The following is a 23,550-nucleotide window of genomic DNA, read 5'->3' as shown; positions in this document are numbered from 1 at the left end:
AGGAACTAATATATATATTATATGTGTGTGTGTATTATCTATCTGTGTATGGAGGAGGAGAGGTGGAGGGGGGAATGATATAGTAGCTGTGGTAATGTTCACACTTGGTGAATTTGGGTGAAGGGAGTTCTTTGTGCCTTTCTTGCAACTTTTCTCTGAGTTTAAAACTATCTCCAGAGTATACTGGGTTTAGTTATGTCTCTGTACTCTGAGGAGTTATGAGTCACAGTTTTGGGGTGGGGAAGCTATCTTACCTGGGTAAGATAGATCAATAGAGAATAAGTGAGTAAGTCAGTAAGTAATAATTCACTGGCAAAAAATTAGCTGTTCCTTTAATAAAACCGTTTTTTCTTAGCCAAAGCAGAATTTTTAAAAAAAGATTATTTATTTATTTATTTTTTTTGACAGACAGAGATCACAAGTAGGCAGAGAGGCAGGCAAAGGGGGAGGAGGAAGCAGGCTCCCCGCTGAGCAGAGAACCCGATGTGGGGCTCGATCCCAGGACCCTGAAATCCTGACCTGAGCCAAAGGCAGAGGCTTTAACGCACTGACCCACCCAGGTGACCCCAGAATTTGTTTTTTTATAGAGGGGCCTATATAGTGAGCTGCTGCAGTATCAAAGCAGAGAAAACTACCTGGAAGCAAAGTCAGATGATAAAAAGTAAAGACTCTTTAAATTATATATTTACAAGACCGATACAAGGATAAGCAGAATGTGTAAGGCAGAAATGTTAGGACTTTAAAAATTATCCAGGGCTCAGATAATGTTTTTTCTTCTTGAGAGATACAAGTTAGTTTTTTATAATTAAGGACTCTACCCTACTAATTCATAGATATTCATTTTTCCTTTATTTTAAATTGCTATTTGATTTCAAAGTTAATATTTTGTATTGCTAAAAATTTACATGGTATTTATTATCATTTTACCCATCAAAATTGTCTTCTAACCAAAAGAAATTTTTTTTGAACTCTCTCCTTCTTCTTTCATGTCCACAATGACATCTCTTTTGGAAATGCAGAAGCCAGCCAAAGGTAAGAGATTTGCTTTATTATGCAAAAAATGCTTGTAAAGATCTTACGTGCATATTTTTGAAGGGTTGTTAATTTTCTTCTCAGAAAAGAAATCTCTCTTGTCACTTTTATAAAAGTAATGCAAGCTGTCAGCCTTTTCATAAACCCGAAATCATTTATTGGCATGGGAGGGCCTGAAGGTTTATGGAAAAGCTGTATTTGTACTTTGACCAATTCTGGCCAGTTTCCTGGCAACTACAACACAGATTCCTTTTGTGCTCCACTGTTCACCATGGATTGGCTCGAAACTGGTCGTTCCAGACTGTGGTCAGTACCGTGCTAGGCAGACTCATCTATGTTGTTCCCCAGACAGCTGGGGACACATTCTCAGGCCAACAGAAAGCTGCCCTGGCCCACAGTTTCTTCAGGCAGATGTGCTTTCATTTTAGATTTGAGCCCAGATTCTAAAGAAACTTCAGTGGAGTGCGTCAGTTCTTGTATATTTTAAGGAGTTTATAGGTTTGTGAAAGTGGACACAAGGACTATATTTTTGAATTGACCATTTGCTGCCATTACTTGGAACTCGTCAGGAAATTCAGATTTTTATCTACATTCTTGGGATTTTGTTTTTGAGTCTGCAGTTGAATTGTAATTCCATTTTCTATTGTTGCTAAAATATGTATAGACATGGTTCTTGGGAACTTGAGTAATGTTTTTTAATAGTTTAATATGGCACTGGATTTCTTTATATATATAAAAATCCTATTTATTTTTTATCTTTTATCTTTTTTCTGAAAAGGTTTTGGATTATTTCTATTTTCTGATTTCTCATCTTTTTTCTGAAAAGGTTTTGGATTATTTCTGTTTTCTGATTTTTTTTGATGGAGCTGGAGACTGGAGATTGCTGTAAAGATGTGAGGAAATGTTACACAACATTTAAAAACTGTTCATGTTTTATTTAATTCAGTTGTGTCTTAATGTTGAGAGAAATTGTTGACTTGACATAAAAAGTATGGAAGGATCAACGCCACATTACTAACATAGTGGTTATGTCTAGGGAGAGGTATGCTTGGTGAATGGGGAGATTTTTATTTTTTACATTTATGTTTTTGTGTTATTTGACTTTGTGCACTGTGTGTTCCTTTACTGTTGTTGAAAAAGTTTTTTTTTTTTTTTAATTTTAAAGGAATAATATTTAGAAAGCAAAGGGTTTGTCTGCTTTAGGAAATTCTTGGATGATGATTCCTATAACAATTTAAAGATTCCTGTAATTGCAAAACTGCTAGAACTTAAAGAAGACTATTCAGTATTGTGAGTAAGTAAGAACTAAGTGTTCATTAGTTCCTAACTTTGTACCAGGCTGCAGTGCTTTCATATAATTTGGGGAATGGAGCCAAGCCAGCCTAGTGATAAACAGCCCCCGGTGGAAAGGCTGGTTTGCAACCCCAGCTTCCCTACCTGCCAGCCATCAGGTTCTTCATTCTTTGTACCTCAGCGGCCCATGAACAGGGTGTAGCACCTGTATCGACTCTTGTAATGGTTACTTTAATGGTAGCTTCTCTACTGGAACTGAGATTCAGAAATGCAGTTGTTAAGGAAATCCCTAAATTAAAGAAAGAAAGAAAGAAAGAAAACCCGTAATAATCGAGAGAGGAGTGCCATGTAGAGCCTGCTCTTTGATAAGTACACACATATGGTGATGGCATCTTTGAAGTGAGAGTTAAGCTTACAAAAAAAGAAGCAGGGTAGTTTCTATGTAACCGTGTTAAGAACAGAATTAAATAAAATTATAAGAGACAAGAGTTGAAAGAACAGAAGAAACCTAATTTTGGACTTCATACTTTATTTCTTCTCACCATGCTGTAATGATTCTCACTACAGCTGACGAGTATAGCTTGAAAAGCAGCCCCTACCTGAAATTGTGATACACGCTCCTTTGGGACCACCTGCCATCTTCCTTTTCCTTTTCTTCCTCTCCCTGTTGGGAGTGTTGCTAACACAGTGAGCCACAACTCTTGACAAATAACATGTTTAGCTTTGGAAGCTTGTGGAGCATTAGTAATGTCCAATGCAGTGCTTCAGCATAGCTTCTGGATAGCTTCTGGGCCCCAGGGCTCTTGCCTCTTCCTGGGTCTTGTCAGCCACTAGGCTTCACCTGGCCTTTTGGGCCTAGCTTTCCCATTACTGCCTCCTTCCAAGGAACAAACGCCTCCCCTGCCTGTTGTTTTGCACAAAGATATGAGTGTTCTGATCATTTCCTGCTTTAAAGGTCCCTTTAACCAGTTGTCCTGGTGGTTGCCCCCAGAGTCCTCTATTAGCTCATTTAGTTGTTCTCCTGGTGCTGTTTCAGAACTGGTCTTGCCTTTGGATGCATCTTCTTCTGTAGTGTTTTGGCCTGTGATCTCCATGTGGCCCTCACTCCACCCTGTCCTATCCCTCATCGGTCTCACTACAACTATTTTTCGGGGAGTCTCAGTTTCTCCATAGGTAAAGCAAGCAGTCTAGCTTTCAAAAACTTAATTGTCCTTTCCCCTCTTCTTCCTCCTTTTGGCCCTTTCCCTTCATCTCTCCCTGCATCATTTTGAGCTAATTTCAGGTAGCAGCGGGATATAGGCATGCACACTTAATATACCACCTTAATCTAATCTCCTTTCTTTAAAAAATTAACTTTTAGACCTTTGGTCCAGGTAGCCTTGTGAGTTCAGACAGATGCAATCTCCTGCCAACTCCAAACTCAACAGAGACAGAGAAAATATATTTTTTAAAGATTTTATTTATTTATTTGACAGAGAAAGATCACAAGTAGGCAGAGAGAGAGAGAAAGAAGCAGGCTCCCTGCTGAGCAAAGAGCCTGATGTGGGGCTCAATCCCAGGACCATGAGATCATGACCTGAGCCGAAGGCATCAGCCTAACCCACAGAGCCACCCAGGTGCCCCAGAGAAAATATTTTTAAAATACTAAAATCATGTCATCATATTAAAAAACAACATAATGTAACTTCAGGGACTAGCAGCAAGCTGGGGCTGAAGCCAAGTATTTACTGGGTTTTGGGATCAGAGGGAGGTTCTTGGAGGTGATAGAAGTTCTTCTCTTGTAGATTAGAGGGGCCTGATGTATGGGTGAGGACTGGAGAACTCACCATGTGAAAACTGATTTGAGTGAGGTTCCAACATGAATGAAGGCTTAAGGAAAGGGTTCTGGCCACCAACACTGAACTGTCTGTGTAAATCAGAGGGCTTGGAGACGTTGGACTTTGGGAGGACCAAAATCTGGGCTTTGGCAACTAGGAGTGGCAGTGTAAAGGTGGCCAGAGGGAGAGGAAAAAAACAAGCAACCACGTAAACCACAAAACACAAACTCGCAATTCAGATGCGCTTGCAAACTAACGTATAAGGGCCCAAGAGGAAAACTGTCAACAGGAAGAGAGGCAACAGACTCCAAAAATTGAAGAGTTTGAACTACAAGCTTAAATTATTTTAAAAACAATTACACTTGGGGTGCTTGGGTGTCTCAGTCAGTTAAGCGTCTGCTTTGCCTCAGGTCATGATCTCAGGGTCCTGGGATCGAGCACTGCCTTGGGCTCTCTAGATAGCAGGGAGCCTTCTTGTACCCAGCCCTCTTCCTCTGCCCCTGGCCCCCACTTCTGCAAACTCTCTCTCTCTCAAATTTGGAAAAAAAAAAAAAAAGAAAGACTTTACCTTTTTTTTTTTTTTGAAGATTTTATTTATTTATTTGACAGACAGAGATCATAAGTAGGCAGAGAGGCAGGCAGAGAGAGAGGGGGAAGCAGGCTCCCTGTGGGGCTCGATCCCAGGACCCTGAGATCATGACCTGAGCTAAAGGCAGAGACTTAACCCACTGAGCCACCCAGGTGTTCCTAAAAAAAAAAAAAAACTACACTTAAAATCCTTTGAGACTTGATTGTAAATATAAAATCCAAAAAAAGAAAATTCAATGAAAAAAACTTAAAAGAGTGCCCCCCCCCCCAAAATAACCACAACCAACCATGCATATTTTGGAAAGCAGTAAATGTAAAAGATCCAAACAGATATCATCTGTGATGTCCCACTAGATGGTATTAAACACTAACCATTTTCCCATGTGTATTCTTTTTTTTTTTTTTTTTAAAGATTTTATTTATTTATTTGACAGAGAGAGATCACAAGTAGGTAGAGCATCAGGCAGAGAGAGAGAGAGGGAAGCAGGCTCCCTGCTGAGCAGAGAGCCCGACGCGGGACTCGATCCCAGGACCCTGAGATCATGACTGGAGCCGAAGGCAGCGGCTTAACCCACTGAGCCACCCAGGCGCCCTCCCATGTGTCTTCTTTTTTTTTTTTTTTAAAGATTTTATTCATTTATTTGACACAGAGAGATCACAAGTAGGCAGAGAGGCAGGCAGAGAGAGAGGGAAGCAGATTCCCTGCTGAGCAGAGAGCCCAATGCGGGGCTTGATCCCAGGACCCTGAGGTCATGACCTGAGCCGAATGCAGAGGCTTTAACCCACTGAGCCACCCAGGCGCCCCTCCCATGTGTATTCTTAACTACTTTTTATCTGTATAGATTTTGGTACAAACATGGGATCATGGTCCAGACTTTCATAACTTTTCCATTAATATGGAACATTTTCTTACCAGTGTTCCACAGTCTTGAAATTATGCAATATTGCAGGTGGGTGTGTTGTGATTTTTTGAATCTGCTATTTTATAACTACTTTTACCATGCCATAGTAATCATCTTTACATTTTATTCTTTTAAAAAATCTTCATTTTGGGGTGCCTGGGTGGCTCAGTGGGTTAAGCCTCTGCCTTCGGCTCAGGTCATGATCCCAGGGTCCTAGGATCAAGCCTCGCATCAGGCTCTCTGCTCAGCGGGAAGCCTGCTTCCTCCTCTCTCTCTGCCTGCCTCTCTGCCTACTTGTGATCTCTCTCTCTGTCAAATAAATAAATAAAATCTTTAAAAAAAATAAAATAAAATAAAAAATCTTCATTTTCTCTGAGAAAAGTAAAAATGCAGAGAATCCATTGAAACAAAGAAGACAAAGATCACTAATCTTATCATGCAGAAATAAACTTTCTATGTGTAACTATGTGTGTGTTTGCATGTATATGTGTATACGATAGCCATCATATTATAAATACTGTTTTGTAACCTCTCCTTTTTTCACCTAACATCGTGAAGAGTTTTCCACGTGAAATAAAGGTTGTTGTCATTTTAGGATGTTTAGTTGTTCATTGTAAAACTGTACCATAAATAATTCAACTAACCTCCATTGTTAAGACAGTAAGGTACTTTTATTTCACTACTGCGAACAGTGTTATCAGTGTTATAGCACTGTTTATTATAAGTATGGTGAGGTTTTGTTCTTAGTATATACCATATTTTATTTTTCAACAGGTGTTTGCATATGATCACTGTTTCTGGTCTATGGATGAATCAGTCAGAGGAAAATATGCAGGTAAGTACAACATCCTATTAACTACTATAGAAAAGGTGTTTTGATTTTTTTTCCCCACAAAGTATTACAGCATTATTTTGTGTAGCGATAAGACCTGTATTGAGAATTTCCTCCTGCCTCTGCTGTTTTTACATTGTTGGGGAATTTGGAGATTGACTGTGTGCTGTTCTTGTTATAAGACAGTAAAGGTAAATTAATAGGGTACACAGGTTATTGAACACATTCCCAGACCTTACATGGGACATGGAGCACACACTAGCCACTTTGACTCCCTTAGATGTCTGTGATGTGGTCTACAGAGGCAGCTTGGTATAGGAAAGTTGAGCAAGGGGAAAAGGAAACCTACAGTTTAGTCTAGGCTCTGCTCCTGCCTGCTTGGAATTCTGTTATTCTCTTACCCTCCTCAGCAACACTGTCTCAAGCTTCTTTACACCACAAATTTAGGACTACAGGGACAGCCTTTTAATTGGCTTTATTCCTAACTGCGTGTGGCACCTGTTTCTAAGCAATACCTTTTAAATATTGAGGGTCATATTGTATTGGCTTTTGTCATGAGACAGAGTAGTACTGCAGCTGGTTCAGAAAGTTAAGGTTAATTTACTCTAGCTGGCCCGATGGATTGCTTACGGATTCCTTCTGTATCGGAAGTAAGATGATGATATACTCATCTGGGAAATTAACTAGGAAGTGGGGCATAATGGAATGTTATTTATAGCATTCAGAGTATAACAAACATAACATCCAGTTCTTTCGTGTTTTATTCAAGACTCAAAGAGAGGTTGAATGACTTCTGTTATTAACATATTTAATTCAGCCTGTGGAGGAGAATTTCAACCTATTATTTTTGTTCATGATTGAAAGCCAGAAGACATTTTCGAGGTATTCTTCCCTCCTCTGGCTGGTGTGTACTGTAGGCTCTATAATTAAAAATTACCATTGAGGAAAAGGAGAGCAAATTGATATGTATGGTTGTTTTGAATTCTAGTACCCACTGAATAAAACATTAGCTGGTGGTATATAGTTGAATTCAGGTGCATGGAGGTCCCTAGTATGAATTTTGGGTATTTATAGTCATTGTTTATAAAATTAGCAGTTCATTAGCTTTTTGCTTTGCAGAGAATTTTTGTCCAGTATTTATTAATTCAAGTTCATATTATCAGGAACTTTTTACTCATTTCCTATCATGTGCTAACTAGAAATACTTGAAAGCCATAAGCTTTTGCAAGTATTCATCGAGTCTAAAAATCTTGTTTGGAGATAGTTTGAAAAAGTGCATCTTTAATTGTTTTTAGTTTTCCAAAAAATTTTACATATGTAGTTTTGGCTTAAAATACCCTTTCTTTCTTTATTAATTAATTAATTAAATAAATTTGTATTCATTTATTTATTTAATTTATTTAAAATTTTTATTTATTTTTTTTATTATGTTCCATTAGCCAGCATATAGTACATCATTATTTTTTGATGTAGCGTTAAATGATTCATTAGCTGCATGTAACACCTAGTGCTCATCACCACAAGTGCCCTCCTTAATACACATCAGAAAAATACCCTTTCTCATTCTTTTTCTCTCTGTCTCTTTTAGGTCAAGATGATGTTTTCAAGTGCCTTGGGGAGAATATCCTTCAGAATGCTTTTGATGGTTACAATGCATGTATCTTTGCCTATGGACAGACTGGTAATGTTAAATAATAATATATTTTTTATTAAATATATATAATATTAAATATAAATATTTAAGCTTTAAAGATTATAACAGAGAAAGTAACAAAGGGAATACATATTGTTAGCATCTTATCAGTTACAGTTGATAAGGAGCATTTGACTTTTCTACCTCTGCGGTTCTCAGGGAAGAAAATCTATTTAAAGTGAAGGAGTCACTTTTATAAGGGTATATACCTATAGCTTCGCCAATTGAAAACTATTGTATAGCTTCTCCAGTTGAAAACTATTCTTTATGGAAGAATTCTTCTGATATTTTTTAAGAGGCAGTATGTGATGTGGTTAAAAGCGCATGGATTCTGAGCCAGGGTAGGCCATCTCCAGCCCAGCTCCTGTGAAACTTACATGTCAGTTTCCTTACCTATAAAACTTTGGTGAATATAGGCCTTCCCTATAGGGTTGTCACAATGAGTTAACATCAAAAACTCATAGAAAAGGCCTAGTCCTTGAGAAGTGGTGTTTTGGTTTTAGTTATTAGGCATTGATAAAGCGTCAAGTGATAAAAGCAGCAATTTGTATGATTAAAAATATCTTTATAAAAGCATTGCTGCTAAAGAAGGAAAAAGAGTTCTTAAGTTGGAGTATCATGATTTAATGTTTTCCTTTCTATTTTCCTGTGTGTTCTGACTTTTCTTTAATGAATACATATTGTTGGTACAACGAGAAAATAATTTTATGGTAGAAAAAGAAGATTACTCTTTGGTTTCTACCCTGTAGCCAGAGGGTAGTAAGTGACTTTGCTCTGGGGCCTATAGGGATACTGTGTATTTTTTGTGCTATGATTAGTGGTTGGGAACAGTCACAATAGTATTCATCATATGGATCTTCCCAGTTAATTTTAGAAAGCTGCTCAGACCTCACTGTTTTTTTGGTTGTTTTAGGTACTTTTTTTTTTAAGTGTGAAATGGTTTAAGAATGTTTTTATTCCCTTCCTAAAAGATGTTTACTTTAGATTTTACATGTGTAATAGGAAAGCTTCTGTATTTAGTAGTCTCATCATTTTATTTGGGTATATTTTTTTATTTTCTTTTGGGCATTTTGCTAAGTGCTTATGAGCAATGGAAAGAGGGTTATGTATTTAAACTTCTCAGACACAGTAATAACTATGATTTCCACTTTTTAGGATCTGGAAAATCTTATACCATGATGGGCACAGCTGACCAACCTGGATTAATTCCAAGACTTTGTAGTGGACTCTTTGAACGAACTCAGAAAGAGGAAAATGAAGAGCAGAGTTTTAAAGTAGAAGTGTCCTATATGGAAATTTATAATGAAAAAGTTAGAGACCTTCTTGATCCCAAAGGGTAAAGGACTTTGGAAACTCTAATGTTACAGCATTGTGGACCAATACATTTAGAAATTGACTCAAGTGAAATTTTTTATATTGAACTCTGATAGAGAGCTATTTATCTAGTGATTGTCTTTGTGCTTTTATCTGTTTATCTAGTTATTGTCCTTGTGACTTTGTTTTTAGTCACATTGAGCGGCTTCCTGAAGCTAGTTCTGGCTTTTGCATTTAAGGCTGAGTTGGGGCAGGGAAGCATTGTCCAATGCACCTATATCTGGCTCATACTGCCTTTTTAAGATATATCCAAAACCACAAACAAAAAATATGCAAGGAAAATCAAGTTACTTAATATCAGACTGGTGTTTTTTTTCTTTCTTTTTTAAAAACAAGACCAAGAAATTTCAGGCAGAATTTAACTGTTTTTTCTTTGTAGGCTATGAAGTTAGGGAGAAGCATAATCAGAGATTTAAAACCTGAACTTTAGGATAGTTAATTTTAAAAATTCCCAGAGAAAAAGAGTGTCCCCTTTGATGGCATAGACTTTGAAAGCGAAGTGGTTCAGAAGTATTAGAAAGCCTAAGAAAATGCTGTTCTCACTCTTCCGTCATAACTGAACCTAATAAGGAAGGACATAGCTGAGGAAATCTGTCCATTGCACAGAGTTTCTGAGTCAGATTTTAAGGAAGTGCAACCATAATGAGAAAGAAACCCATAATAACCACAGCCTGTGGCTTAATAGATGAAGAATAGTGTCTGTAAGGTCAGAGGTCAAGTGAGCTGAGGTTGTTACAGAGAATGTGGAGTTACCAGGGGACATTTAGTTATGTTTGGATGAAGAAGTTGATCAAAGAAAGGTGCTTTTAGAAGCAGTGCATTATAGTAATGCTCAGTCAAGAAAACATGTCAGCCTCTCACTGGCATTTGTTTTCTTTGACAAAGATGATCTTTGGGCCTTTCCCAGTGACAATCAATTGGCACTTAAGTGTTTCCCTGTAAAACTTAACATTTGTTGAATGATCATTATTACATGCAGAGCACTATGCAAGTTGGAAAGGAAGATCTCCCAGTGTGGACCGAATGAGAGTTTTAGAAACAAATAATTGTAATACAATACAATAATGTTTTTAAATTGTACAAGGGGCTTACACAAAATAGTAAGCAAAGGGAATGTGGAGAAGAAGGTGCTTGATGATTTTTGTTCTAAGTAGGAGTTTGTCCACTGAGAAGTTTGGTGAGAACCATTCAGGCATAGAGGACAGCCTGTGCTAGAGCACAGAGGTATAAGAAATTACTTGCTTGGAGAGTGACCCCGCTGTCCAGTGTGGCCGGAGGGCACCAAGCATGAAAGTCAAAGCAGGAAACAAAAGGAGGCCAGAGGTAGGAAGGTTATAGCCTAGATACCCACATCTTGCTGAATATTGTGTCCTTGTATTTTTCCCAACTCTGCCCTGAATTCTCGCCCTTGTACCTCCTCTCTGTGAGGAGCATCACTTTCCTTGAGATCCCAGCTAGAAATGCTTAGCGGACTTCATCCCCCTGTTTTGTATTCCACGGTGCTTGTGTGGAATCACTTGAACTTTATCTACAATGTGGTTGGAGTCTTCAGTAACTTCTTATGTTTGTCTTGTGTATTGTTAGTAATTAACAGCATGAGCTTGGGCTTCATGTGGCTCTGCATCCAGGTCCTCTAATTGGTACCTGTTGAGCAAGTTTCTTATGTTTTCTAGGCCTCATTTGTACTGAGGGGATAATACCGTTACATAATATCACAAAGGGCTGCTGTGGAGATTGGCTGGGATATGCCTGAGGTCTTAGAACATTTACTTAGTAAGTGCACCATGGTGGCTAGCTGCTACTGCTGCCTCCACCATGCAAGTTTGTTGAGGACTTTTGCATTGTTTCCGAAGAGTTGAAGTGAATGGATTAAAAGCTCTAAGGGCAATCCCTTCTTAGGGAGACTATCTGAGAAAACTTAGTTTTTTGGGTTTTTTTTAAGACTTATTTATTAATTTATTTAATAAATTGTAGCCCCAACGTGGGGCTCAATCTCACAACCTTGAGATCATGACCTGAGCCAAAATCAGGAGTTAGATGCTTAATCGACTGAGCCACCCAGGTGCCCCAAGAGAACTTAGTTTTTTATATCAAGTACTGATTTTATGAATTCAGTATCTTTTTAAGAGAATAGGAAAAATGAAAGGAAAAGGCTATGATATAGTATGTCCTGAAATCGGACTTATGTCAAAATTTGTTCTATATTTATTTCATGTACAGTTTTATAGTAATAGGTGAAGTTTTTGGTAGCTGATCCTAGGGTAGTAGAGGATTTCAAATCATTAGAAAATAAGTTCATAAATAAGAATCACTTGCAATCTCACTGTCAACAAATATTCTTTTTTTTATTGTAATTTTTATATTTTTTACAGAGCTTTTTTGAGATAGAATTCATTTACCATATAATCAACAAGGAATATTCTTAATGTTTTTTGGTTGATACAATTAAGTATGCTGTAATGCCTTAGGTTTTTGGCAGGTGCCCCTCACTGAGTTTATTAGTTCCTTCTTTGTAAGTGGTATCTATTTGTTTTTTAATCATGAGTAAGTAAATTTGTTGAATCCTTTTCACTGCACTTATTGAAATGATAATGTGGTTTTTTTTTTTTTTTAACCCCATCTACTTAATCTATTATTCTAGTGTGGTAAATGAATCTTTACCCCATATTTAAACAACCCAGTAGCCCTGGGATCAGCCTAATGTTATATTTTTAAGTCATTATTAAATTCAGTCTGTTTTTCGTCTTTATTCATGATTCAGATTGGTCTTGAGTTTTCTTTCTTGCACAGTTAACATTTATTGAGTTTCTGTTCTTTGTACCACATTCTGTGAAATGACAAGTAGATGTTTGTATTTAGAGTCCGCATTCTTTGTGGTAGTAAATAGACATCCCACAGTGTACCCTTTTGAGTGATGTGATATTTTACCACATTATGAAGTTTTTCTTACCAGTCAAGATTTTAAATTTTGGTTTATATTCTTCTTAGATCAAGTAAGTTGGTTCTCTTTACCTGGGATCTTTGTTGAATTCAGTGTATATTTTTATGGAGCACAATTGAATCATTTTAAAAGCAGGTTATTATTTTAAAATTCTTTCTTTCTTTTTTAATGGCAGAAGTCGTCAAACATTAAAAGTCAGAGAGCACAATGTTTTGGGACCCTATGTCGATGGACTTTCCAAACTGGCTGTCACAAGCTACAAGGTAATGACCTCCTTTCTATACACTGCTGAAATTCACTGTAGCAGATTATTTCTTGTTTAATTTGTGATGATTATTTTTCTTGAAATAAAAAAAGTTAACAGTAGCATTACTTATTAAGCTACTTTTTGCAAAGATCTTTCTTAAAAAGCCATATATGGCTATTAGGACAGTTTAATTTTGAGAGAGTGTACACATTTGCAAAGCATCCCTATTCATCTATTGTGAAATACACTTTTACTTTCTTATGAGCTCTAAAATTGTGATAATCCTTAAAATTTCATCTTAAAATAATATACAGCAGCATTTTTCTTCCCTAGTAGTGCATAAGATAATGAAGTTGCCTATGATTTCATTAAATAAAACATAAATTGGGTATTTGGAATTCAAAGTCTGTTTCTAATTTGAGAGGGTCACTCATTGGCCTTTTATTCTCTTCATTTTCAAACTTAGTTCTTCTTTGTGTGGATCCGTTAGCCTTTGCGAGATAGGAAAATGGGGTGGAGTGAGATGCTGTGATGTAATGTACATTGATTTAAGAGTCAGAGAATGTTGATCTGGTGATACTTAATCCTCTTGTATGTGACTTTTGTATGACTCAGATCACCTACCTCACTAATCCTCTTTGTCCTCATTTTTAAAATGGAAATTAGTTTTATTTTCTTGACTATCTTGTGAGGTAGGTCCATTTGTTTTTTTTGTTCATTAATCTTTTCTACCATTTGGTCCACAGTACTTCACTTAGTAAATTTTAGGTACTTCATTTGATAAACATGTATTGAACACTTGTCATGTGCCAGACTTTGTGCCACGTGCTGAAGATATAAAAAGTGAATCAGATGGTCCATTTTCTCAAGATGCTTGTAGATGTTATTATAAAGGCGTTCTAAAACAACATGATTTTTAAGAGCAGTGAGAAATGCATGATTAGGATTCATGGTAGTTTTGAGGAGTGGGTGCCTAACTTAAATGGACATGTGGATGTCTGGGGAGGGTGGTGTCTAGGAAGATTTCCTGGTGGAGATCGAATGAGATAATGTGAAAAGTCTTTGAGAATGCTAGGGTTTGATATAAATATTAGTAGGTATCGTTATTTTGATAATGATCATTTGAGAACTTATATATACAACATTGGGGAGAGATCAGATGTATTTGAAGGCTCAGAGGAGATTGGAAAGTGTAAAGAGACATCCTGCTTGTTTAAAAAATTAAAAGGCTCAAAACAGCTTATGCATGAGGCAACAGATTGGGGGCCAGTAAGTAAGTGTAGGCTAAGTAAGGTGAAGCTTTTACATTAAGTCTCAGGATTGTCAGATTTAATAGATCTAAAATGAATTTGGAATGGATCTAAAATATTGTAGATTTTACTTTTTGTGTTGGTTTTTCTATTTTGGTGCCTGCTTAAACTTCTCTTCGTAGTTAATTTTTTTTTTTTTTAAGATTTTATTTATTTATTTGACAGACAGAGATCACAAGTAGGCAGAGAGGCAGGCAGAGAGAGAACGGGAAGCAGGCTCCCCGCTGAGCAGAGAGCCCGATGCAGGGCTTGATCCCAGGACCCTGGGATCATGACCTGAGCCGAAGGCAGAGGTTTTAACCCACTGAGCCACCCAGGTGCCCCATGTAGTTAATGTTTCTACTTTGAGGCTTTTTATTTATCATATTGAATTTTTTTCATAAATATTATTATTTTTCATTGATACAGCAAAATAGAAAATTATGATTTTTCATATATGTGTGTCAGGATTGTGTTGGCTGCAAATAACAGGAAAATATAATAGAATTTAAGTCCTTTGAATTGTCATCTGTTTTGTTCCTTATTTACTCTCAGAATTCAAAATGTACCAGTTATGTAGTAGGTGACTTTCATATATATTTAAGTGAACAAATGAGTGAATGAAAGAATGAATGGGCAGAGGGCTGATATAGTGGTTCCAGAGATGCTTTTGGGGACCTAGATTCCTTCCAGCTCTCCACATAGGGCTCTGTGGTAATGCCCTTATTCTCATAGTTCAAGATCTTAGCTCTTAGAACCAAGATGTGAGAGCATGCCTACTCCCTTTAAGGAGAATTCCCAAATGACTTTGTGTTTCATTTGCTAAAACTTAATCCTATGGCCAGACTGCGCTACAGCATCTGGGAAATGTAGTCTCAGTTCCACTGCAAGGTAAGGTGCTCAGCTTTGGGTTCCTTTACTAGAAAGAAAATGAGACAGGGTAAGAGGAGACAAGTAGTCAACTCTTCAATACATACCATCTTTCTTGTTCCTCATTAAAATCCTTGTAAGGTAGATTATATTATAGCTCTGTATTATTACTTATGAAACTAAAATTCAGTTTGGTTAAGTAACCATTTTTAGAACTTCCGACATTTAAAAAAATGGAGATCCCATCCCATGATCTTTTAAGTGCATCATGCTATCTCCTTTTTTTCTTTTTCTTTTTAAATTAACATATAATATATTATTTGTTTCAGGGGTACACGTCTGTGAATCATCAGTCTTACACAATTCACAGTGTTCACCATAGCACATGCCCTCCCCAGTGTCCCATCACTCAGCCACCCCATCCCTCCCCCTACTCTACTCCAGCAATCCTCAGTTTGTTTCCTGAGATTAAGAGTCTCTTATGGTTTGTTTTCCTCTCTGGTTTCTTCTTATTTCATTTTTCCCTCATTTCTCCTATGATCCTTTGTCTTGTTTCTCAAATTCCTCATATCGATGAGATCATATAATAATTGTCTTTCTCTGATTGACTTCCTTCACTTATCATAATACCCTCTAGTTCCATCCATATTATTGCAAAAGGCAAGATTTCATTTTTGATGGCTGTATAATATTCCTGTGTGTGTGTGTGTGTGTGTGTGTGTGTGTGTGTGTGTGTGTATTAATCACATCTTCTTTATACATTCATCTGTTGATGGACATCTAGGTCCTTTCCATAGTTTGGCTATTGTGGACATTGCTGCTATAAACACTGGGGTGCACGTGCCCCTTTGGACCACTACATTTGTATCTTTGGGGTAAATACCCAGTAGTGCAATTGGTGGGTCATAAGGTATGCTATCTCCTTTTTAGTAGAATGGCAATGAAGTAGTAAATCTGTGCAGGAATTTAGTTCCTTGATGCTCTATTTTCAAAAACAGATCTGGTATAATATACACTAATGTGGTGACACAATGTTATGCTTACATGAAGGGGTTGCAGTTATTTTTGTTTATTGCTTATTCATATAATTTGATTTAATACTTGTCTCCTATTGCTTGTGTTATTAAAGAAACTAAATTTTTCAAAATTTCTAGATTAGATGAGGTTTGGCATGATATATTTGGCCATCTTAGGGGTCTCCACATGTGGCTTCTAAACTTTTCTAAGTTTATTCAGCACCTACAGAAAGTAAATGTTTTGTTTGAGTTTTCAGAGACAATATTGGCTATTATATTCAGTGCAGCTTAATGTTCATTGAGAAATAAAGTATAAACGTGTAAACTCCAAATGTAGTTGACTTGAGTAGTGAAACTTGTAATTCATTTCATAGGATAGCAGAGTTTTGATGTTTGTTTGACAGGTAATGAAATGTGTGTCTGTGACTTGTTTCTACTTAGGATATTGAGTCTTTGATGTCTGAGGGTAATAAATCTCGTACAGTTGCGGCTACCAACATGAATGAGGAGAGCAGTCGATCCCATGCAGTCTTCAAAATCACCCTTACACATACTTTATATGATGTGAAGTCTGGGGTAGGTATTCACACGCTTGACCTTTTTTTTTTTTTTTTTTTTTTTTAATATTTCTAAAGTGGATCATGATTTATCCTATTCCATTCCCTTTAGGTGTTAGGTGATGTAAAGTCCTAGCCAGACATGAGTATTAGCTAGGACTCAGCAAGACACAGAAGCCACTGTAGGTAAACAGAAAGGGATTTAATGGAAGGATTGGGTGATTACAGAGTTGTTAGAACACTTGAGGAAGAGTGGATTCTACACTGAATGTTTAGGAATAACAATGTACATTTCATCCACCAAGGATGATACTGCTTCTGAGGCCACCACTAGTGCTATGAGCTCCAGGCCTGCGTGATAGCTGTGGTCTGTGACACAGGAGTTAGTGAAGCTGCCTCATAGTGAGGGGAAGCTGGAGAATGTAAACTGAGACGTTTGCAGAAAACCTCCTATTTCCATGATCTTGTTTGCCAACAGAAAAAAGCCAAAACAGGCCAGGGGGATGACCTCTACTTTGCTAATGCTTTCCAAATCTGAAGCAAGTCTATCTGCTTGGCAGAACCCAAGTCACATCCTGAACCCTGGCTGCAAGCAAGTCAGAGAAATGTAGTTTTCAGTTCCACCCTGTCCAACTAAAGGAAGGTGGGACATGCTCAACATGCCTTGTACCTCGTAGCCTCAAACCATAGCATTTTTTGAGTTTTAAACTGGATGGCTAGCTGTATAAGCTAATGTTAACTCCAGCTGATTTAGTAGATATTGTTTGGAAATGTTACCTTTTACTGAACAGCTAAGTATTAGAAGGAATAAACTATACTGGGGACTTGTATCATAAAATCAGTAGATTTGTAGAATGACTTCTGGAGTGTTTGGTTTTGAAGCTTATAAAGAGTAAACAGAGCCAGAGATGTATATGCTTCTACTGCGCTGAAAACTTCTCATTTTTCCTCTTAATTTTTATGTGAATATTTGTGTATTTTATTATGATGCCTACCCCCCAGCAAATCAGTTTCAAATACCAGAAGCTAAAATAATCATGCTGGCAAAATGCTATATTTTGGCAAGATTTTTCATTTGCTGAAAGCATATTTTTCTTTTTTACCATCACAGCAAGATTAGTGTAACAACAAGTTCTTTGTTTTCTATTTCCTTTTCAGCATAAAACAAAAACATACTGAAGGCTTTTTTTTTTTTTAACCAAAAATACTTTTGATTTGGGAAGCTGAATATCCTTTTGTTAGCAACATATTTATTTATGGAAGTAAATATAAATATGTATATTAAAGAAAAGTTTTAAGAAATGAACCAGCCTGTACATTTAGGCATTGCTTTCCCACATATCTTGTATTGTTGCGGAAGTATAAAATATCTGTCATGTGTGTGGTTATGTTATGGAATATTTTTGATAAAGGAAAATGTCAGCATATATATATGTGTATTTATATAATAACTAGAGAAATATGTAAATTTAATACCTGAAACTATGAAATAAAGGAGTTACTATATATAAATAATATGAAAAATGTGAGAAAGTGTTGAGTTTTTGAGAGATCCTATTATGTAAAATACTGTTTTAAGACCAGTAAGAATTGCAGAAATATTTGTCTCTCAGGGTTATTGGTAAATATTTTGATACTTTAAGCAGTTCCATATCATATTAAATTTTATATTTTATAAGTTATTTTATGTAATTCTCTATGAAAACTTTATGGGGGAGCACCTAGGTGGCTCAGTCAGTTAAGCATCTGCCTTCAGCTCAGGTCATGATCTCGGGGTCCAGGAACTGAGCCCCATGTCAGGCTCTCTGCTCAGCAGGGAGTCTTCTCTCTCTGTGTACCTCCTTTCTCTCTATCAAATAAATGAATAAAATCTTTAAAAAAAGAAAATTTTACTGGGTTTCCTTCAAAGAATACCCTTTTGGGGGGCGCTATATTCTGAGATAACTTTCACTCTTATCTAGATTAGTAGAGTTGGGTATAATTTTATATATATCTGCTACTAGACTATACAGTTTTCTTATACTATTTTTTTTAAAAAGATTTATTTATTTATTTTAGAGAGAGAGGGAGAGAGAGAGTACATGCTTGTGTGTGTGCGAGCAGTGAGAGGGCCAGTGAAGGAGAGGGAATCAAGCTGACTCCCCACCGAGTGCAAGCCAGACTTAGGGCTTGATCCCAGGACCCCCAGATCATGATCTGAGCTGAAACCAAGAGTCAGATGCCTAACCAACTGAGCCACCGAGGCACCCTTTCTTACACTGTTGTATAGCAGCACAAGCTAATTTTGACATAACAGTAAATAGTGTTTTAATAAAGGATTTAGAGAATACACTCATTTGGTAAAGTTGCAGGACTTCCTATGTTGTTTAACTGTTTATTAGTATTTGTTGATTTGTCTTCTAGACATCTGGAGAGAAAGTGGGCAAGCTGAGCTTGGTTGATTTAGCTGGCAGTGAGCGAGCAACTAAAACCGGGGCTGCAGGGGACAGGTTGAAGGAGGGGAGCAACATCAACAAGTAAGTTTTCCAGAAGCTTACTTTTGTTATTTTACTGATTTAAGAGCCAAATGGTGGAACTTCTATGGTTATTAAAAGAATAAGAAGCTGGAATGATTGAAGCTATAATGAATAAATAATGGAGAATTTTTTGGATATATTATATATGTGAAATATGTATTTATAAATATATAGTGTGCATATATGTATATATATGTATATATAGATGTATATATATGTGTGTATATATACATATATATACACACTTTTTTTTTTTTTAATGGGCCTGAGCCTATTTTATGTTTTGTTGAGATGTGTGGTAGGGCTGAGGAGCACAGTCAAATCAGAGGTTTCTCAAGAGCAGCTGTATTGTCATCTGGGGCTGAGTTAATTCTTTGTTCCAGGGACTGTTATTGTGTATTAGTAAGATGTTTAGTGGGATCCCTGCCCTTACCCTCTAGATGGATGGTGGTAGTACCTGCCACCTCTCTTCCCCCGCCCCCAGTTGTGACAACCCAAACAGGTCTATGGACCTTGCCAGCATCTCCCTGTGGCAGCACAGTGGCTTTCCAACTGAGAACCACAGGTTTGACCTATAGAAGAGGACCAAGGTAATGGTCTGTCACAGCCCGGATGTTGATCTCAACCTGGGTGTCACTGTCTGAACCAACATCAAATTGTGTCCTAGCCACATTGGGCTTTCCCTTGTATGACTGCTGTCATTTACACCAAGAAGCTAGGGTTTTAGAAAATAATACATTGTATACGGACTCCTGCATATGGTTATATTTTCTACCTCAAGCTGAATTACTAGCTCCTTGTGTGTGGGAATCCAGAAAGATGCATATTGAGAGTAACCAACTGGAGATCATAGAAGATTGTCATCCAAATGCTATGCTATTATTATATTATTGAATGGTGATATACAGATGTATAAATGATATTATGTATGATATGTGTGTAGATACATAATGTTATACATAGATACCTCATATACACACATACATATATGCAAAGGTTTTTGCCTTATACTAAGTTTTAATGTATTGTATTGTATTTGTGGCTTCTTTTCTTAAAGATATGTGGTGTTTGTGTCTTTATCTTAACCTAGAAGCTGACAGCTCATGTTGCTACTTACAGAAGTGAAAAAAATAATTGAGCTAAGCCATTTTATTGCTTGCAGTAGTGTTAGAAGGATATCAGCTTTTAAAATTTATGTGTTTTAAACTGAGCAGCAAAATGCTGACAACAGTACTATTCTCATACAGGTACAAGGCATCTTGATGTTCAGTTTTTGTGCTAAAATGTGACATTTGATATTCTTAGTTTTTTATGATTATTCTGGTTTGTTGTACCATGCAGGTCCCTCACAACCCTCGGTCTGGTTATCTCAGCTCTAGCAGATCAGAGTGCTGGCAAAAACAAGAATAAATTTGTTCCATATCGTGACTCAGTTCTCACTTGGCTGCTCAAAGTAAGCTCCCCACCTTTACCCTTTCTGGCCTACTCTTGGTGCTTGGTAGAAAGGAAGAGTAGACTGTAAATCCTCCTGTTTCATTTCTTTTACCAATGTTCAAATTTAAAATCATTAGTCTCTCACAGGATAATCATAGATTTAATAGATTAAGTACCTGATTCACTAGAACCTGGAAGCAAAGGGATTTGGGGCACACTGAACAACACAGTTACCTTTGAGATTGTGGGATGTAAAAGAGGAACCTCGTGCTAATCTGATAGTGATTGAGTCATAGGAAAGGATTTCCACTGTCTTATAGACTCAGCTGGACTACTCTGTCTTTCTCACAGACTCCTTTTGTTTGACTGACATTTTGGACCTTGTTTTTCTGATTAACGTCAAGAGTACTCATGATCACTTTAATTTACTTTTAGCTTCCTCTTGTTGTTTAAGGATACAGAATAGAGCACACGGTCATTTGTTTTGTTAATTGATTTAGTATGTTTGGGAGAAATGGAATTGAGAAAGAACAAAAGCTGTAAAGTGCTATGACAAGAATGTAAAGAAATGTGGGACCCTCCTTGCCCTCTAATTGCTCAGGGTCTGGTAGGGCAGATAAGTTGTGTACACAAAATGTTATAACAAGAGTCAGTGATTCCATGAGAGAGATGGTAAGGACATGTAATAGGATTTTGGTGAAGAGAGAGGCTATTTTCAGCTCTCTTTGTCTTCAAATTTCCCTTTAGTTTATGGAAGTGGTGTGGTGAGTTGGATATTGGACTGGGAGCTAGAGGATAGAAAATCCAGTGACAGTTTAACTCTGTATAGGGTTGCCAACCTGCAACAAAATATTTTACTTAATACTTATTTCTCTTTTCTATTTTTTTTTAAATGAAGAAATAATTTTATGAGCCCTGTGTTGTATTGTGATGAGTTATTCTCTCATCAATCAAGAATTTACTGAACACCTGTTACTCACTGTGGTAGTGAATATACTACCACATATATATGGAATATAAAGATGAGTTAAGCACAGGTTCACTTAACAGAGGACACAGCTTTTTTTTTTGTTGGCTATTCCTAAATTTTATTTTAATTCCGGTATAGTTAACATACAGTGTTACATTTAATTTCAGGTGTACAATACAGTGATTCAGCACTTCATATATCACCCAGTGCTCATCATTAGTGAACTCTTAATCCCCATCACTTATTTCACCCATCACCCCCCCCAATCAGGAACCATCAGAGCCATCAGAGTTTGTTCTCTGTGATTAAGAGTTGGCTTCTTGATTGGTCTCCCTCTTTCCCTTTTTTTGGTCCCCTTTGCTTGTTTGTTTTGTTTCTTAAATTCCGCATATGAATGAGATCATATGGTGTTTGTCTTTCTCTGACTAATTTTGCTTAGCATTGTACTCTCTAGCTCCATCCACATCTTTGCAAATGGCAAGATTTCATTCCTTTTTATGACTGAATAATATTCCATTGTGTATATATACCACATCTTCTTTATCCATTCATCTGTTGATGGATACTTGGACTGCTTTTGTAATTTGTCTATTATAAATAATGCTGTTATATACATACGGGTGCATATATCCCTTTGAATTAGTGTTTTTGTATTTTGGGGTAAATACCAGGAATGGGATTTCTGGATTGTAGGGTAGTTCTTTTTTTTTTTTTTTTTTTTTAAGATTTTATTTATTTGTTTGACAGACAGAGATCACAAGTAGGCAGAGAGGCAGGCAGAGAGAGAGAGGAAGGGAAGCAGGCTCCCTGCTGAGCAGAGAGCCTGATGTGGGGCTCGATTCCAGGACCCTGGGATCATGACCTGAGCCAAAGGCAGAGGCTTTAACCCACTGAGCCACCTAGGCACCCCTGGGCATGCTTTATTAAGTGAAATTGGCCATAGTGGAAAATCAGGTAGAGTACTTCCTTTGGCCAAAATGCAAAAAAATTAGAAATTTAAAACAAAAAGATAAATTAGCAAAGTTTGATAATTAAAAACCACTTGTAGATAACTCTTAGATTTAAGGGGTATTACAAAAACATTTCACTACCAAGGAAATAATTGTGCTGGTCTTCACATATCAGTAATTAACTTTGAAATCTCATTTGCTTAATTTCCAGAAGGAATTTCGATAAGATACTTATTTCTTCCTTAGACTTCCCACAGAAACATTTCCCGATCATTCATGATTATTCCCTGCATGTGCCTGATTGAAAAGACGTAATATTGGGCGCCTGGGTGGCTCAGTGGGTTAAGCCGCTGCCTTCGGCTCAGGCCATGATCTCAGGGTCCTGGGATCGAGTCCCACATCGGCCTCTCTGCTTGGCGGGAAGCCTGCTTCCCTTCCTCTCTCTCTCTCTGCCTGCCTCTCTGTCTACTTGTCAAATAAATAAATAAAAATCTTTAAAAAAAAAAGAAAAGACATAATATTTACTGTTCTGTTGTTCCAGTGTTAGTACCTCAGTCCATTTAAACAAACACTAGGAAATATCTTTTATCAGATTAATTCACAGGCTTGAAGTTGCCTGGGTAATTTTTGAGGATCCATTCCATAGGCTGGAGGCAGAAGAATCAAGTACCACGCAAAGCGCTTCATGTGCATGATCTCATTGACTTCTCTGAAGGCAAATGGTAGTGTTCCCATTTTACAGAATTGACAGTGGTCGCAGAAACAAGATTGGAATCAGGACTGACCTCACTTCCCATCTTCTCTTGCCTAGGCTATATATTGTACATCTTACAAAAGGTCATTTTTCATTAGAAGGAGAAGCACTTTACTCTTACCAAATTTTAATAGAAACTTGTGAAAATACTTGAACTGAGGAAAAAAACTGAACATTTTAAAAACTCACTTTAACTTCTGTTTGGTAAAATAAAGCTGTAATTGTAACCTCTTGTGTGTTGTTAGGCTTAAAAAAATGAAGTTTTCTTGATTTTTGTCATACTTTTTACTTAAAAAACATTACACCTTCACAAGTGGGGCATTTTTACAAAACTTATTCTGATGTCTGCATAACTTTCCCAATGGAATCCATTGATACACAAATCATTCTCCTTTAAAGTGGCTTTTATGTTCCTTTTGCTCTCTCCTTTAATTCTAAATTAGTCAAACTCTCCCTGATCCTTGTTCGATTTTGT

General features: G+C 37.0%; 1 protein-coding gene and 1 long non-coding RNA gene across 6 annotated transcripts in view; both read left to right on the top strand.

Annotated features, from left to right (window-relative positions):
- KIF13B (kinesin family member 13B) overlaps positions 1 to 23,550 on the top strand; it is a 200,073-nt gene that overhangs the window by 65,507 nt on the left and 111,016 nt on the right. For 3 of the 5 annotated variants that reach the window (XR_014310662.1, XR_014310663.1, XM_082726865.1), the window contains 8 exons: positions 1,020 to 1,032; positions 6,407 to 6,467; positions 8,053 to 8,145; positions 9,313 to 9,493; positions 12,648 to 12,735; positions 16,336 to 16,470; positions 18,855 to 18,967; positions 20,309 to 20,420. Coding sequence is in view for 2 of the 5 variants with exons in the window: in XM_082726865.1 (XP_082582991.1) it covers positions 1,020 to 1,032; positions 6,407 to 6,467; positions 8,053 to 8,145; positions 9,313 to 9,493; positions 12,648 to 12,735; positions 16,336 to 16,470; positions 18,855 to 18,967; positions 20,309 to 20,420 (796 nt within the window). In the remaining 3 variants the exon portion in view is untranslated. Of the gene's footprint in view, positions 1 to 1,019; positions 1,033 to 3,479; positions 3,499 to 6,406; positions 6,468 to 8,052; positions 8,146 to 9,312; positions 9,494 to 12,647; positions 12,736 to 16,335; positions 16,471 to 18,854; positions 18,968 to 20,308; positions 20,421 to 23,550 lie in introns of those variants that run through there. The other 2 variants (XR_014310664.1, XM_082726866.1) reach the window with 2 other exon arrangements.
- On the top strand, positions 1,749 to 4,962 carry LOC309862718. Its single transcript, XR_014310675.1, has 2 exons — positions 1,749 to 3,710; positions 4,601 to 4,962. It is a non-coding gene; the product is annotated as an uncharacterized lncRNA (long non-coding RNA).

The sequence above is a fragment of the Mustela nivalis genome, assembly GCF_964662115.1.
Source record: "Mustela nivalis genome assembly, chromosome: 4".
Taxonomy (NCBI): Eukaryota; Metazoa; Chordata; class Mammalia; order Carnivora; family Mustelidae; genus Mustela; species Mustela nivalis.
The sequence above is the reverse complement of the archived record's forward strand: the minus strand, read 5'-3'. Positions and strand labels throughout refer to the sequence as shown.